Source organism: Amorphotheca resinae (assembly GCF_003019875.1).
Source record: "Amorphotheca resinae ATCC 22711 unplaced genomic scaffold M430scaffold_2, whole genome shotgun sequence".
Taxonomy (NCBI): domain Eukaryota; kingdom Fungi; phylum Ascomycota; class Leotiomycetes; order Helotiales; family Amorphothecaceae; genus Amorphotheca; species Amorphotheca resinae.
Window position 1 is genome coordinate 1,312,948 of NW_020194472.1, and position 15,582 is coordinate 1,328,529.

The 15,582-nt window shown below is 48.6% G+C and overlaps 6 protein-coding genes across 6 annotated transcripts; 3 read left to right on the forward strand and 3 right to left on the reverse strand.

The window, feature by feature from the left end:
* Window positions 1–246: 246 nt before the first annotated feature.
* Window positions 247–1,712, forward strand: M430DRAFT_33150 (hypothetical protein). The gene is made up of 3 exons (XM_024866307.1): window positions 247–324; window positions 395–1,120; window positions 1,195–1,712. The coding sequence occupies exons 1-3, from the start codon at window positions 280–282 to the stop codon at window positions 1,450–1,452; spliced, it is 1,029 nt and encodes a 342-aa protein (XP_024724028.1). The 5' UTR covers window positions 247–279; the 3' UTR covers window positions 1,453–1,712.
* Window positions 1,713–2,086: 374 nt separating this feature from the next.
* On the reverse strand, window positions 2,087–3,316 carry M430DRAFT_95251 (hypothetical protein; the record flags this gene model as incomplete). The annotated part of the gene is made up of 1 exon (XM_024869882.1): window positions 2,087–3,316. One exon carries the CDS (start codon window positions 3,314–3,316, stop codon window positions 2,087–2,089), a length of 1,230 nt encoding a protein of 409 aa, XP_024724029.1.
* A 465-nt stretch (window positions 3,317–3,781) lies between these two features.
* M430DRAFT_133859 (hypothetical protein) lies at window positions 3,782–7,284 on the reverse strand. The gene is made up of 13 exons (XM_024862320.1): window positions 7,060–7,284; window positions 6,720–6,853; window positions 6,282–6,531; window positions 6,107–6,183; window positions 5,913–6,011; window positions 5,782–5,845; window positions 5,517–5,652; window positions 5,211–5,378; window positions 5,095–5,147; window positions 4,855–4,991; window positions 4,684–4,749; window positions 4,524–4,577; window positions 3,782–4,439 (listed from the first exon to the last, which is right to left on the reverse strand). Exons 1-13 carry the CDS (start codon window positions 7,246–7,248, stop codon window positions 4,061–4,063), a joined length of 1,806 nt encoding a protein of 601 aa, XP_024724030.1. The 5' UTR covers window positions 7,249–7,284; the 3' UTR covers window positions 3,782–4,060.
* Window positions 7,285–8,297: 1,013 nt separating this feature from the next.
* M430DRAFT_16152 (hypothetical protein) lies at window positions 8,298–10,556 on the forward strand (the record flags this gene model as incomplete). The annotated part of the gene is made up of 7 exons (XM_024863399.1): window positions 8,298–8,496; window positions 8,630–8,825; window positions 8,926–9,049; window positions 9,179–9,330; window positions 9,419–9,609; window positions 9,790–9,959; window positions 10,038–10,556. 7 exons carry the CDS (start codon window positions 8,298–8,300, stop codon window positions 10,554–10,556), a joined length of 1,551 nt encoding a protein of 516 aa, XP_024724031.1.
* A 164-nt stretch (window positions 10,557–10,720) lies between these two features.
* Window positions 10,721–12,671, reverse strand: M430DRAFT_272814 (hypothetical protein; the record flags this gene model as incomplete). The annotated part of the gene is made up of 3 exons (XM_024865566.1): window positions 10,721–11,632; window positions 11,694–12,236; window positions 12,385–12,671. 3 exons carry the CDS (start codon window positions 12,669–12,671, stop codon window positions 10,885–10,887), a joined length of 1,578 nt encoding a protein of 525 aa, XP_024724032.1. The 3' UTR covers window positions 10,721–10,884.
* Window positions 12,672–13,561: 890 nt separating this feature from the next.
* On the forward strand, window positions 13,562–14,803 carry M430DRAFT_39522 (hypothetical protein). Its single transcript, XM_024867318.1, has 2 exons — window positions 13,562–13,642; window positions 13,700–14,803. The coding sequence occupies exon 2, from the start codon at window positions 13,722–13,724 to the stop codon at window positions 14,574–14,576; it is 855 nt and encodes a 284-aa protein (XP_024724033.1). The 5' UTR covers window positions 13,562–13,642; window positions 13,700–13,721; the 3' UTR covers window positions 14,577–14,803.
* Window positions 14,804–15,582: the final 779 nt, after the last annotated feature.

Below are 15,582 nucleotides of genomic sequence, written 5' to 3' on the forward strand. Positions count from 1 at the left end.
GCCCGCTTCCGGGTCCCCATCCGATAGGCCTCTGCGGAGGACTTTTGTTTTCCCGGAGCGGCGCGGCTACTCCCGACCTCCCGACCTTCCTAACTCGGCCCATTCCCCGCCGCGGCCCCACCTTCCGCTCTCGCCTAAGCCTTGACACTAGGCTCCGTTCTTCTCCGCAGCTTCGGCTCCCTTACCGCCCCGCTCCCTGCGTCTCCATTATTACCTTATAACTTAAGCACCGGGGCTCCGCGATACGTTTTCGTTACATCCACCCCCACTGCCGGTGCGATGGAGCAGAATCCAAACCAGCTTGAGGATACCCATGTGGAAGTCGTACGTCCACCCCATGCCCATGATCAATCATCAGGATGTTGAAGACCGTTGACCAATCTTCTTCTCATAGGATTCTGAGCCTGCCAGCGACGGGGACTCGACCTATGGAGGCGGCAGCTCTGGAACCTCGTCCGCCTCCCTCTCATCCTCGGTCCTCAATTACACCTATGAAAACGGCCGCCGATACCACGCATATCGAGCCGGGGAGTATATAATGCCCAACGACGAGGAAGAGCAACATCGTCTTGATCTGAAGCACCACGTGTTCAAGTTGCTTCTTGGAGGAAAGCTATTTCACGCCCCGATCCCACCAAATCCACAACGCATACTTGACGTCGGCACGGGCACGGGCATCTGGGCAATTGAAGCTGCTGATGAATACCCAAGTGCAGAGGTTATTGGTATTGATCTGAGTCCAATTCAACCTACATGGGTGCCTCCGAACTGTAAATTCATAGTCGACAACGCGGAAGACGAGTGGCCCTATACGCCCAGCGCGTCGTTTGATCTGATTCACTGGCGCGTCTTGGCTGGGTCTATAAGGGATTGGCCGCGCCTGTACGAGCAAGCTTATAAGCATCTGCGGCCTGGAGGGTGGATTGAGGCGCAAGAGCACGACGTCCGGGTATCCTCTGACGATGACACGGTCGAAAATGCAAAAGAACTTGTTCGGTTTTTCAAACAAGTGGACGAAGCAAGTGAGAAGACTGGGAAGAAGATGGATGTCGTGGCTGAGAGCCAGAAGCAGTGGATGATCGATGCAGGATTTGTTGACGTGCATGACGTGGTTTATAAAGTACGTGTCCATCGATGATTTCGTCTCTAACTACGTGACTTTGGCCAGATATTAATACTAGTGAATAAACACAGGTACCGATAGGATCGTGGCCTAAAGACAAAAGACTCAAGGAAATCGGCCTGTATTACCAAGCGCAGTGCCTGCATGCTATTGAGTCCATCAGCATGGCTCTCTTTACTCGCGTGCTAGGATACAGCTACGAGGAAGCGCATCTCATGATGATAGGCCCTCGAAAAGACATGAAAAATCGGGACCTTCACCTGTATATGAAGTTTCATTTTGTGTACAGCAGAAAGCCATTGCCAGGTGAAATTTCACAAGGACAATGAGGCTATTATAGGAGATTTTAGTGCAGGAGATGATAAAGTAAGGTACCTACTGACCTCTGTCGTCTCGATGAGTCGGGCTCGCGATCCACGCCCGCCCCATTGTTATGCGGCACCCCCCTCCCAGCAGAAGTTCTGCTAGTATCTACTTTGCGTATTACCCTACCTAATGTCTAGTACGTATTGTCTGTATAAGGTAGTTAGTGTCACGGTCAAGGATTCTGTTAGACTGGATTAACGTTGTTCCAGGCTCTAGCATTAAGGGTTAAATTATAGCTTAGCTAGTAGTTACTACAAAGTAACACAAGTAGGTAAGTACCTACAGGCTATGCCTATATACTAATGTAACCTTACTCGGCTGCGCAGAGAGCTATAGGTCTCTAATCGACGTTTCGAAACGTAGTGCTGCAGTTTTGCTGCAGACTTATGACAGCTGGAGCAAGTAGACAGGTAGGATATTGAATGGAAGGCGGGCCAGAACGATGCTTTTAACCACTTTAGGGGTTTTTAATCTTCAGGGCGCTACTAGAATGGTCTCATTGGCCAATTTTACGTGAAGAAATCACAGTGCGAGTGACATAGCGTCGGAAGGATTCTATCTTCTGTTCTATAACTTCGTAACGCATTGGATAGCATTCTATTTCTCCCTTAACAACGGGCCTCTCTTGAACTGCTCGATCACCTTGAATTCCAAGGTAGGCGGAATCGCATCCTGATTCCAATACACAGTCCCATGCCTCAACCAATGCGCATACGTCCCCGGCACATCATCCGAACCCTCATGCTTCCTCCACAACGACCCCAGAGTATCTCCAAAAACCCTTAAGATCATCCCATGGGCCAGCTTGAACCCAAAACTCTTCTGCAGGCACGCCTCGACGATCTGCCTTGCCTGCTTCTGCTCTGCGCTTTCCACCTCGCCTTCTTTCGGAAGCGAAAGCGACATCAGATCGAACGCCTTCCGCCCGTCCCACGCAGTCATATCGTTGATGAGCTGCGAACCCACCATGAATTCGATGCCGTACACGTGCTCAGCGACGTACTTTGGTCCGTCCCAGCCGTCCTCTTCGTCGACAAGTCCCATGACCATCGTCATCACCTGTCCCTGAATGATATAATCCGTCAACATCCTACTCACCTCCTCGGCCCCGATCTTCCTCCCCTCCTCCTCAATCGTGAATGAGCCGCCCATCAGCGGAACCCCCTTCAACAAGGGACTGCTGTGCATTCCCTCGGTACTCGTCTTGCCGCCGTCCGCGGCCCACAACCGCAGCAAAAGCTGGTGACACCGCGCAAAGAACGGATTATTCCGACCAGCCGCAAGGAAGTAATTCGTCAAACTGCGTTCCTCGACGCCGCCGGCATTATACGAGAGGACTTCGAACCGCGAAGCGGGATTCCCAACCGTCTCGCGCCACAGCCGGTCCAAGTCTCCGATCTGCATCAGCCCTACGTCGGCGTACACGCCGCCGTACTTGAGCAGGAGCGGCCAGCGCACGAGGTCGGACGTGTGCTGGGGCGCGTAGTCGCCGCCGATAGTGCCATCGACGAAGGCACGGGGGAAGGTTTCCGGGTCCGTGATATCGAGGAAATTGGCGACGTTGAGGGGCGACGAGGGCACGCGGTCGAGGACCCGGATCGTCCAGCCTCGTGGGGAGAGGCGTCGGTGCCAGGCGCGGATGTTGCGTCGTGTGTAGGCATGCATGTGCGCGTACCCGGAGTGCCAGAAGAACCAGATGTTCTTCTCGTCGGAGACGGGCTTGGGATGAAGTAGATCGTGGTCGACTTCAGCATCTGGACGCAGATCGAGAAGATGAGCGGGGATGGCGTGGAGCCCTGCTGGAAGTGGGTAGATGTGAGAGTCCATTGTGTGTTGAGGTTGGTCTGAAGACGTGTGATTGGGGAGTAGTGACATCAAAAGCAGCACCTCCAATGGCTTGGGTAGAGAGGATATGAACGAGCGATCTTATTCGCGATGAAGCCTTGAAGGACTCTAGAAGAGGCTGCTATTGAGACTGATTACTTGGGCGACTGGAATCTCATATTTATTTATCCTCTCGGGCTACGTCTTTTGTAATATACGATGCGATTACTTGATTGGGCCAAGACTGAAGCTGTCTGTGGAGTGAGAGAAGACTCATTATGATGATGATGATAGTGAGGCTGACTGCAGAGTAAGATCTTTTCATTATGGCGGAGTAAGATAAGACTCGATATGACTGTTTGTGGCTGTGGCTTTTTTTTTTCACGTGCAGCTAAACCATGATCAAATAAGGAAGGTCTATCGTATCCAGTATCGCTCCCTCGCTTGGGTATCCTTGTTATATCTTGCAACTCATTCAGATGAATCATCTATGTTTACCTTGCTCATCTAATTGATACGACAGGGTATATACAAGGATATACGCAGCTGTATTCATCCAACTTTTTTTGAAGTTCGAGTCAGAAATACGCTTCTAACAACCACGGGAAAGGAAGGAGACGAAGCATAATCACTTTGTCTAAGCCCTTTTTTGCCCGATCCCCTCCATCACGTACCACGCGCCATGCTCTCCCCCTCCTTTTCTCTAGTTTCTTCCTGTCCAGCTCCAGATATTTTGCTCCCACAGTCTTAGCTCCTTTCGACATCTTCCTTCACCTTTTCCTCATCTTCCTTCACCTTTTCCTCATCTTCCTTCACCTTTTCCTCATCTTCCTTCCCTTTTTCCTCATCTTCCTTGACTTTTTTCTCGTGCTTGATCTCAATCTGTGGCATCAAGACCGCTGCGAGTAGTACCGACAATGCGGCCAACGCTGCCCCCACAATAAATACAATGCGGAATCCCCGCTGGTAGGCTGCGAGAACGGTGGCGGACACGTCAACGCGGTGCGCGGCGCTGTTGGAGGAGAGTACGCTGCCGCTGAATGAAGGGTCGTTGAGGATCGCGTTGATTTCGGAGGGTGAGAGACCGAGTGCCGGCGAGGAGATGGCGTTGAGGATGCAGGAGTTACTGTGTATTTACACGTGAGCTTTTGAGGATTGGAGTGCGCAGCTTGAGATAATGGAATATAGACAACTGGAGAGGAGGACCCACATGATCGTGCCAGCGACAGCAAGGCCAAAGGTGCCGCCAAGATTGCGGATGAAGCTGCATAAATGAATTGGGTTAGCCAGCTAGTTATAGGTAGGTAGCTATACAGCAGGAGTAGTGCATGGTGGCTAAAAGCACTTTCAAGGGAACCGGGAATCTGTACTTCCTCGTAGCAGTAACTACAGCCATATCCTCTTTCCTGACGCCTGCTTGAATAGCAATAAGAGACCTGGAGAAGAAGTCAGTATGCCTCGGTTTCCTTGACAAATTTATCCCGCTGTAGCAGACAAAAAACAGCCCTACGGACATGCCGCGGACTAGCAGGAGGACTTACGGTTGGAGTGTTTGTCCAACACCGAAACCCGTCAAAATGAGATAACCGATCTGCTTGCCAAGATTTGAATGCTTGTCTAGCGTTGAGAAGAGACCCAGTCCAACTGCCCATAGGACCCAACCGAGTAATATACTTTCCTGTCAGGATGGAGTCAGACTGGTTTATCCCAACTTGGTGGATGGACAGAGCACAGCTGCCGGTAGAGTGATAGTTAGAAAGAGGGATAGATGAATAACTCACTCTGTAGCGGCCACGCCAAGACACAATCAAACCGGAGAGAGTACTGCTAAAAGCTGTTCCAGCATCCAATGTTAGCAAAAGAGGTGTTCGCAAGAGAAAACCTGCAACAAGCTTACTCTGAACAAGAGTTAGCGGCAGCAACAAAGCTCCCGCTTTGATGGCCGAGTATCCATATGCAAGTTGAAAGAAAGTCGGGATGTAGTAAATCTGTGTCAAGAATAACCAGCCGTTAATGGCCATGGTGAGGCATGCGCCATTGACCATGCGGAATTTGAAAATGTGCACTGTGACATAGAAGGGGGCGAAAAATGTCAGCCTGTATTCGCTAATGTTGTGTTGCTTGTTTTCCACATATCCAATGATAGTTTCGTGCTTCTGGTGATATAGAGCTCTTTGTAGAAATAGACACATGATGGACTTACTAGGTACTAAGGGGTGCTTTGTCCCTTTCCATTCCCAGACGATAAAGGCAATGGAAAAGACGAAGCCGAGTGTTAGAGAAGAGATCACGACTGGTGCGTTCCATGATCGGTGACTTCCGCCCCAGATTAGACCGAGCTGTGTCGAAGAGGTAATTAGTTGGAGCGGTAGCAATAGCAAAGAGCAAGAAAGAGATAAGAATATGATATTATAGTCTTGTATCGAAGACAATATAGTATAAGGAGCAGTGAGAAATCTCCTACTTACAATCAGGAGGGTTGAGCCGATGAGCGCAAAACCCACACCGCAGAAATCAACAGCCTTTAATTTCCTAACACCACAAAACAGAAGAAAGAGTCAGCCTATACTCTCGGTCATAATGTAGTGACAGCACTGACTCTTTCCAATGTCCCCGAGTCTTTCGCAAGGGCATGAAGAAATGGCAACAGGTCGTTGTGAAAGCTGCTGTGAAGAGATTAAGGCGGAAGATCCATCGCCTAAGAATACATTAGCCGCTGATAACCTTTTTCCTAATTTCTTGTTATGAGGAGAACATAACAGGAGGTGGGCAAGATTCGCACTTCGGACCTACCAGCCATCCTGAGAAGTTGAAGCGAGTGCGGCTCCTATCAAGGGGCCTATGCCGTTCGAGATGGCTACTACTGCACCCTTTTCGGAGGCAATGGAACTTCATTAGTATAAACATTCGCAAGAATAAGTGCACAGGAGAAGAAGCATGCCTAGCACAAAAATATTGGAAGACTCACTAGAATCCCCTGGTACCGGCCCCTCTCCCTCAAACTAACAACGTCCGAGACAATGATCTGTGCAACCGTCATCAGTCCACCACCACCGATACCCGTAATAGCACGGAACACTATCAACTGGATAACAGAGGTGCTTAACGAGGACGCGAGAGAACCGATGAAGAAGATTGCGAGGCCAGTATAGAGGACATATTTACGAGACCAGATATCTGATAGCCGGCCGTAGAGGAGTTGAAAAGAAGTGGATGTTCTGTAACAGCAGAGTAGCATCAGCACAATAGGCATTATTTGTAGTGCAGCTTTTTCTACTTCCTTGCTTTCTTTCCTGACCAGCTGGGGTCAAACTTAACCACCAGCCACCACAACCACCACCACCCAGCAAGCCAGAGCTTGTTGGAAGTAGAGAATTAGGAAGGGAGGTTCGTGCCAGAGACGTACATGAAATACCCCGAGGCGATCCAACTAGTCTGGCTACTAGAATGTAGAGCACTCCCGATTGTAGAAAGCGCCACAGCGAGCGTCGTTTGATCAATGAGTGCTACGAAGTCGACCGTGGCACATGCAAGGAAGATCTGTGGTAAAGACTTTTGTAAGACCGTATGAAGACGAAACGGATGGCAAAGTAAAGAAGCAGAAGACAACAGTGGTTTCTCAAAGCCCTCGTAAGACCAACAGTACCCCTTCTGGTCCCCCCTTATGCGAGGTCCATGGCGCACACGTGACTTCAGAGCACTCAACTCGGGACATTTTCTGGACGAAAAGAGAGACCAGAACTAACCGTAATAATCTTCCTCCGTGGCAGTCGACTACTCTGGTCCCCAAACTGAGCCTGCAGTGACCGACCTCTTTCCTGCTGGATGTCATTATCAGAATTCACCGTTGCCACTGCAGCGTGATCCACCACAGCATTGTTGCTATTGCCATTGCTGCTGCTGTTGCTGACGCTGGTGGCATCGATGGCAGCCATCTCCACGGATAGGTGAATCGAAACAAAAGGACAGGCTGGGTATTAATGGAATACCGAACTCGAAAACATAGCAATACCTGAGATTCTTTTAATCGACTTTGAGGTGTTCGCGAGTCTGCAACTTGCCAAGGATCGGCAAGGATAGAATGGGTGGAACTTGCTCAAACATACGCACCAGGGTTAATAGAAAAGGTGATGGGTCAATTGCTGTATATACAAACCTGGACAGGAGAAAACCCCGAGGATAGGACAGGACGGGTGACAAGTCGCAGGCGTCGAAGGAATTGGCGCAGGACGCAGCTTTTGTACGGTGGAGCCCAGCATGTCTATCACGTTCAGAGGTTTCGAACTTTCGAGTCTCCTGTCCTGTCAGTTATCCTTTACCCCTCTATTTCACCAGTCTCCACTTGGAGGGGTTGGGCACTTGGGTATTTATTTCTGAGGATGGATTTTCATTACCTAAGGTAATGAATGATACAGCGACTTGTCGTTATTCTTTGTTCTTTGTTGTTTGCTCCTTGCCGAGCAAATTAGAGCACATTTGCCTTGCGTCCAAATTGGTGTGTCACGTGACCCGTTCTCCAGAACTTTTCCATGCATCTAAGGTTTGATCTACCCGCTACTACTGACCTATCCAACCATCATTCCGCTGATATATCACGCAAGCGCGAGGATCTGCCCTCCCCTTGCTGCATGCTGATTGTGCTTGCTCCGGCACTCAGAGGTGAAAAGTGAGCAAGTTTGAGAAGCTCAAGGGGTGAGGATCAATGTCGACTGGCCGGTTGTCAGCATGGATTCTTACCCAAACAATGCTTGGTGATTGGTTTTGCGTTTATGGGCTATAGTGTATATAACAATGGGCGTGTTTCTTTGCTGAAGGTCAATGAAAAGACTTGCCAGCTTGATTTGCCCAGCAACGACGCCTCGCCCAAGTATATGCTGTCCCTCAACCTCTTGAACTCTTCCCTCCAACACTTTGAAGCAGACCCATCTCAACCAGCAGATAAATAAATTAAGCCGGATCAAACCAACCTACAGATACCAGAGGAATGTCTGCACAATCACGCCCACATCTCAACGTTTACACTGGCCCAGACAGCATCCGGAATTACTTCGACCCAGACCAACAGCCTCCTCTACCACTCGTCGAAGTCCCCCTATCGCTCAACCCCTTCCACCAAGATGGGGTGCGCATCTACGCAAAGATGATGTCTACACTCCCAGCAAACAATGTCAAATCTCTCCCAGGTACGTTGTGCCGAGTGTAGTGCAGAAAAAACCTCAAGGCTACAACGCCACACTACCATTCTCCTCAGCTTATCCTATCGCGCAATGACTTAGTTTATTTTCTGACTTGGGCTTCCTCGCCTTTTTGAAATAGCATTGAATATGTTACAAAATGGCCAAGTGAAGCCAGGCAAAACTACGACGATAGTTGAGTATAGCTCAGGCTCGACGGTCGTGTCTATGAGTATGATCGCGAGGATTTTGTATGGGATAAAAGATACGAGGGCCTATTTGAGCAATAAGACGTCGCATACGAAGTTGCAGATGATGCGGTTTTTTGGGTTGAATATGTAAGTTACATGTTATTGTATTCATTATATAGTCCTTTCCGGGTCCCCAGGTAATCATTGTCGTAGATGGGTGTTCCTTGTGCTGACCCATAGTCAATAGATCTGTCTTTGGTGGGCCATCACAGCCCGAGCCCACGGATCAAAGAGGCGGCATCTATCGCGCCCATCAGTTGGCGCAAGAGAGAGATGACACGTGTAATCCGAATCAATATTACAATGATTTGGTGCGTCTAGGCCGAAATGTTTTCCTTTTACCCCCTTTTCTCTTTTCCACCTTTCATGTGATTCCTCACGGCACGAAGGATTCCTCACGTAAACATCGAATATGTCACTAATCCATTTAAACCTAGTAGAACTGGGCTGCACATATGAAATGGACTGGGCCACAGATTATGGCCCAACTACCACAGATCAACGTGTTCTGTGCCGGCCTAGGAACGGCAGGTACCATGACGGGGATTGGCACGTATCTCAAACAAGTCAAGCCGTCCATCACAAGAGTTGGGTAAGCATTTGCTTTGTTATTAACACCTACTTGTTGTGTAGATCTTTGTGTAGATCTTTGGGTATACTGACACAGTCCTATTATACAGTGTCTGTACCACACCTGGCGATCGCGTTCCCGGGCCCCGATCCCACGCTCTGCTTGCGCCCGTTGATTTTCCCTGGAAACAAGCCGTCGATTACATGGAGGAGTGCGGATCTCATGATGCGTATCGGCTCAGTATGCAGTTGTCGAGAGAGGGGCTCATCTGTGGGCCGAGCTCTGGGTTTAATTTACAAGGTGAGTTTGCTACTTTTTGAGCAGAATCTCTTCCATGGGAGGAAATTTGCACCGTGAACTCGATATGGTGTAGGAAGGATGCACGACCCTTGTGACTCATGTTGTCCTTTATTTCTCCTCCACCTATTCGTCCTGTGAGATGTGTTGTTCTCAATATCTTTACTGAGAAAATTGAGATAGGCCTCTACAACTTTCTCCAAAAACGAAAAGATGCTGGAACGCTAAAGGACCTGGCTCAGGAGGACGGTGAGATACACTGCGTGTTTGTATGCTGTGATCTCCCCTACCAGTATCTTGATGACTATTTTGTGAAACTGGGCGAAGATTACTTTCACCCCATCCAGAACAGCGTAAGTCCCAGTCCGGCATACTCCCAGTGTTGAATATCTTGACCACCCTCCCTCCACAAATGCTAAACCAATTCACAGAATCTTCTTAACGTAGACCTCTACCGCTACGACGAAGCATGGGAGCTCGACCCCCCGATTGCTTTGTCAAAGCTTTATTCGACAACGGTGCCAATCCAATGCCGCCCAGAATGGCTCCTCATAGACCTACGCAATACCACTGATTTTGAAGCTGGCCATCTACCAGGTGCGTTCAATTGGCCACTTCAATCTCTTGTCGCGGGCGGGAAGAGTCCATTCTTCGATAGTCAGGTCCTGGAGACTCAATGGCTGGAGCTAGAATCGTTATTCGGATCGAAGAACAAGGATTCCGAGATCCTGAAGGAGCTGGAAAGCCCAGGTCGCTCCGTCATGCTCTTTTGCTACGATGGCGATACAGCGCGGGTTGCTACGAGTGTGCTACGAGCGAAGGGCTTCAACGCCTGTAGTGTTAGGGGAGGGATGCTTGGTTATGAGTTTGGGCATTTGCTTGTCCCAGCGATGAAAGCGGGGGTGTGTGAACAGCAACAACCTCAGCCGCAACAAATTGCTATAATTTGAGGGGTTCCGTGTAAGGTCCTTGATTATGTGTGTGACAGTGTAGAATTCAGAATGCTGTCACTATAAGCTATATACATGATGCGGGGTCACATGTCGGTGCCCTGATATTTCGCGAATGCCAAAGAAGAGGGTTGCCACAAAGCGGATTGCCCGAAAACGGGCGGGGTAAATGTAGCTGAAGAGTGTGGGATAGAGTGGCTAGGTGCCTCTCCAGGCAGAGGGTTGTTTACACAGGATATGGGGGAGTATTTTAAGCTCTCTTACAAAGCCTCATCCAAAACGGAACACTGATATTTTGTCTGTGCTTCTACATTTGTTTAGGGTCATTCTAGTATTTTCCCCTTATACCCTTACTTGGCTTTGAAGGAGTGCTATCAACAGGTATCGAGGGTATAGTAAAACGATGTAGATCTTTGTGGCCACCACAGTTCTCATTTCCATCTTTTACTCCTGTGCTCGAGGATGGAAAGAATTGCCAGCCCCTTTTTAAAGGGCGTAAGAGTTTATCCAGATCGAGGGTCGGCGGATTTGGGAAAAGAGCGTCATATGTCGTAATATCGTCCTCGTCCAGCTTGTCCCAAGCGCTCTCCGGATCCTTCCAGCCTTTAAAGAGGATAGGTTCTAAGTCATTCCAGAATTGTACTTGAGACTTTGGTTTTGACGGTGCTGACGGTTCTTGCACTGTAATTGCTTGGTTGGCAGGAGTCTGGGGAGGCGGTTTAGAAAATCCCTTGGTATTTCCCCCCTTCTGGAGAGTCGATGGTGGTACGGTATTTACCCCCCCACGCTTTGATGATTCCATAGCCTTTGTCTCCCAATGTTTGTTCCCTTTGTTCTCAAACAAGTCAGTAAAACTAGCCCTTTCTTTCTTGACTGTGCCCTTTTTCGGTCTATTGGGCAAAGTATAGTTAGTCGGTTTGTCTGACGAGAGTTCACCTGATGACCTTTTCCGAGCTTCTAGCAGGATCTTGTCCATGTCGTCCATACTAGGAAGATAAAGGCCAAGGAATTGCCGCCCGTCACTTTCACATTCTGATTCGGACGATTCCCAGTCATATGCCCAGTCTAATGTTTGTCTATGATTATACAAGTAAGTACAAGGAGAAGCGAGTTAGTCTTGCTAGAGGAACTACTTACAAGGCGCCGTAGTTAAAGACATCTATTATAAATGCTTCCTGCGGGTAGTCTCTGCTATGTCGACCTTTTGGTGTCTTATCTGACTTGGAGTCTTTTGGCTGTATTCCTCGTTTCTGTATTGCCCCGGCCCATCTAGGACCAGAACCTAGATTCGATCTCGTTAATACCTCTCTGGAAGTTCTTGAAAGCAATTGAGCCACTCTTATTTTCTCTGACTTCACGCATCGAAAGGCTTGGCTACGTCCGACGCCAGGTAGTAGTTTTGTTTGTCCGATATACCCATCTTCTGGTACATAAAGGCCCCCCTCTTCCATGAATGCCATATGCATCTCTTCTAGAGAATTTTTGTTATCGCCCTGCTGATAGAAGTAGTTTGTTTTCTGGCCTTTGTTTCTGTTGCTGCATGGCCCATCAGTATCGTCAAAATAACCACCCTGTTTCCTCCTTATGTTGTTTGACCTCACTGCTCCTCTATGAAGTATGGGATAACCTGGAGCTCCACCCGATTTTTGAACAAGTCTCTTCATGGTAGGGTCGCAGTGCCTAATCTTTATTTAGCAAGTTGTGGATCGTTAAGGTAAGAGTTAAAACTTGCCTCAGCCATAAGTAGTTCCTGCAGATATCATAATAATCCCCTTTGTAGGTACCGGTTGTGTACGAGTTTGTACAATCCAATTGTATCAAGGGGTACCACTTGCCCTGAATTTGGAATTCGAAGGTCGGCCTACCATCAGGGCTGATGTGATTCACCGTGCCTTTTGCCCCTCCTCTTTGAGCTTCCCAATGCTGAAATAAAATTGGTGGCATTGATTCGCTTTCCGATGTAGACCGGCCTGTAGTATGTTGTGACAGTGCGTTGGTGGTAGTGGTATTACCTTCTTCCTCATTCAACAGTAATGGCTCATAATTGCGAATGGGGTTGCAAAGACTGAGGAAAGGCGCTAGGCCCAAGGCGCAAAGGACGTTTTCTGACCGCATTTTTTGTTACAAAAAAGCTCTTTTGGTTGAAGATAAGGGTCGTTGGGTCTGTGATAATAAAAAGAATAGTTTGATGATTTACGCATGGCCTATATGTTAGGAGACTTGAGCTTAAATATGTGTATCTTGAATGAAGTCACAGAAATGCAAACACATAGATAACCACTATAATTAGAGACAGTAGCATTTGGAAACATGTAGGGTGAGTGATGGAGCGGCATGCATGAAGTTGGATTTAAATCATAACTTATAAGTCGCTGGTATGCGTAAGACGTACAAGAAATGGGCTGAAGGGGCAGGGTCATGTATAGAAATAGAAGCAACGAGTCCTCGGAGGAAGTAGCAGAAGTAGAACTGGGCAAGTTAGACGAATAAAACTTCTTGCACAACACATTCAGTCCTCTTTCTTAGGCCCCCGAGCCACCGCCATAGTGAAAGCCTGTTCCACGAAGATGGGGTAATGGTCCTAATGGATTTACGGACGAGGCTTGATGTATGCATGGATCTGGAGATATTTGTAAGTCTTCCGTGGTGTTACCGCGGAAAGAGTGTTTGAATGCCTTGGACACTTGCCACGCATCTTCTAGAGGGATTCTCTGTAAACCAACAAGTACTATTCCTGGGGTTGTTGGATGTCAGATGTTTTCGGGGTTCTTGTCGCGTAGCGGGTAAACCTTGCTCCATCTTCGCTTCAGCCACCAACACCAACACCAACATCCCCAAAAAAAGAACAGCAAGTTGTCAAACCTGAGTCTTAACTTAAATAAAATCTGCAAAGCTGCTTTATTGACAATATTGAGTAAGTTAAGATGAGTAAGGGTGAGGCTAAGTTGCGAAGCAGGTGAGCAACAAATTACAATTCAACTTCTTTCTCATCTTCCATCTCATTGATACCCATTTCATCCCCAGAGCATAGAGCATTCCTTCAGCAATTTGCGAATATATTTCTTCATACTCAAGCACCTCGGGCGGTGGGTACTCACAACCCAAACGAACTTTTGAACATCCTGCTAAACATACATTAAAAGCCAGTACAACGAAGATGCCATCATGCCATTCTCGATTCTGACCATCCCAAGCCGTGCTATCGTTACGAGTCGTCCTCCTCCGCCTTTTTACAACCTGCCTTTAGAGATCCGATTGAAGATCCTCCACTGGGCAATAATCGCGCATGCGTTTATACACCAGGAATGGATGGGTGATACCCCCTACAATTCCTCCTGGGCCTTTCCTAAAGGGAAGATCGACTTAGAGCCAGCATATCCCCCATGGCTCCCCGATACCCGAGTGAGGTGCGCGGAACACTGGGGGACGAAACGCATGCACATGATTTTCCCAGTCTGCCGCCAGTGGTACGATGAGATACAAGTGGCGTTCTATTCTATGTTCAGGTTTCATCTACATTACACTGAGGTTATTGAAACGTGGAAACCACATGCCTTCGCATTTCTGCCACGACAAGCACTCCCCCTCATTCGAGATTTAGACCTCGAAATATGGGAGGATTGGACCCGGCTCGTTATCGGAAATAGACAGGCAGATCGAATCCGGAGCTATGAAAATATAGCTGCTTCCCTGCCTGGTCTGGCGAAAATGAAGCTTACCTTCTGTTATTGGTCATGCAGCCCCTGGCCCTACGGTTTGGAGGATGTTACTCCAGAAATAGAAGCGAAAGTCCGCGACACGATTGTTGCCATGTGCCGTCCTTTCAAACGCATCCCTAGTTTTAGGATGGAACAGCACTATTTGCGTGGACGTGAAGGTCCTACGGCTTATTCGTTATATCAACAGCTGATCCTCGAGACGATTGAGGTTGTGGAGGAGCAGATGAAGTTAGAGAAGCAGGACAAGTCGGGCGGTTATCTCCCTCAACAGGGGCAAGAGATCACCGGTACCTCGACTTAGGAATTGTTATCACAGCGTGGGTGCAATCAATGACCATCTGATGTTTCGGGAAGACTAGACGGCCTTCAAATCCTCGAGGATGCGTTCTAGGGAAGGCGCGGGGAAATTGGATAGGGAAGGACAAGTGAATAGAAAGTTTGTTTGGACGGTGTTGACATTGGGGAGTTTCTGTTGATTCTTCTTATCCTGGTGGTATTATGTCTATAGAGGGCGTGATGAGGTGTGCCTTAGTAAGTGTCCTTTCGGACCCCCAAGTTGCAACATACCTTGCCTTACCTTACCTTACCTTACCTTACCTTACCTTACCGCGATTGCCCCGCCCCCCGCTTATCAGCCGTCGGCTTTGTTGTGGCGCGCTCGACCACTGACGTTGCCCCTTTAGACTCCGGCTCCGGGCCGCGTGCGCCGCGTCACGGATGCCGGCCGAGCTGGGGCTTAGGTAAGCCTTGATGCCGGAGCAGCGTTAATCCGGGCTTATGTAATCCTCCCCCAGGTCAAAGCAGTGCAGTACTATACTGCACTCACTTGTATAGATCAATCATTAGGTCGGTGATCACTCAAGGGTCCTGACTCCTGCGTCAAAGCCGATTCCCGACCGGACCCTTGAGGAGTTTAAAAAGAGGCTCGAGGGTAAAGATACGGACCCCTTTTCTTTGTTTTCTTTTTCCGCACTTTCTGCGGAGCTTTCTGCAGAACTTTCTGCGGAAAAACTTTCTGCGGAAAAAGAGGTCGAACAACCACAACTTGACATCTGGACCCGGCCACTGTGAGTTCGTCGACAGAGTGCTCGATCGCTTTGTAATTACGGAGCATTTGGGTCATGACTTTTACGCAGCTATCTCTAAGCAAATCACTACCTTACTGCGTATGCTGTACGGGATCTGGAGCTGGGGACTTCTCACCGACTACCATCGGATTTATCTTACCCACCCACCTTACCCTAAGGCTTACAAGTTACGGAGTCGTCCATGCACTAAGGGATGGCACTAATGCCCTACCGGAAAAG

What these genes read in the sequence shown, in the direction of transcription:
- M430DRAFT_39522 (XM_024867318.1), top strand. Translation starts at nt 13,722, where the DNA reads ATGCCATTCTCGATTCTGACCATCCCAAGCCGTGCTATCGTTACGAGT.
- M430DRAFT_33150 (XM_024866307.1), top strand. Translation starts at nt 280, where the DNA reads ATGGAGCAGAATCCAAACCAGCTTGAGGATACCCATGTGGAAGTC. An exon ending in AGGATACCCATGTGGAAGTC is followed by an intron (nt 325 to 394) that starts GTACGTCCACCC and finishes TTCTTCTCATAG; the next exon opens with GATTCTGAGCCTGCCAGCGA. An exon ending in TGCATGACGTGGTTTATAAA is followed by an intron (nt 1,121 to 1,194) that starts GTACGTGTCCAT and finishes GAATAAACACAG; the next exon opens with GTACCGATAGGATCGTGGCC.
- M430DRAFT_133859 (XM_024862320.1), bottom strand. Translation starts at nt 7,248, where the DNA reads ATGGCTGCCATCGATGCCACCAGCGTCAGCAACAGCAGCAGCAATGGC. An exon ending in CTTGGCGTGGCCGCTACAGA is followed by an intron (nt 4,992 to 5,094) that starts GTGAGTTATTCA and finishes CCATCCTGACAG; the next exon opens with GAAAGTATATTACTCGGTTG. An exon ending in GTTGGACAAACACTCCAACC is followed by an intron (nt 4,750 to 4,854) that starts GTAAGTCCTCCT and finishes CTTCTTCTCCAG; the next exon opens with GTCTCTTATTGCTATTCAAG.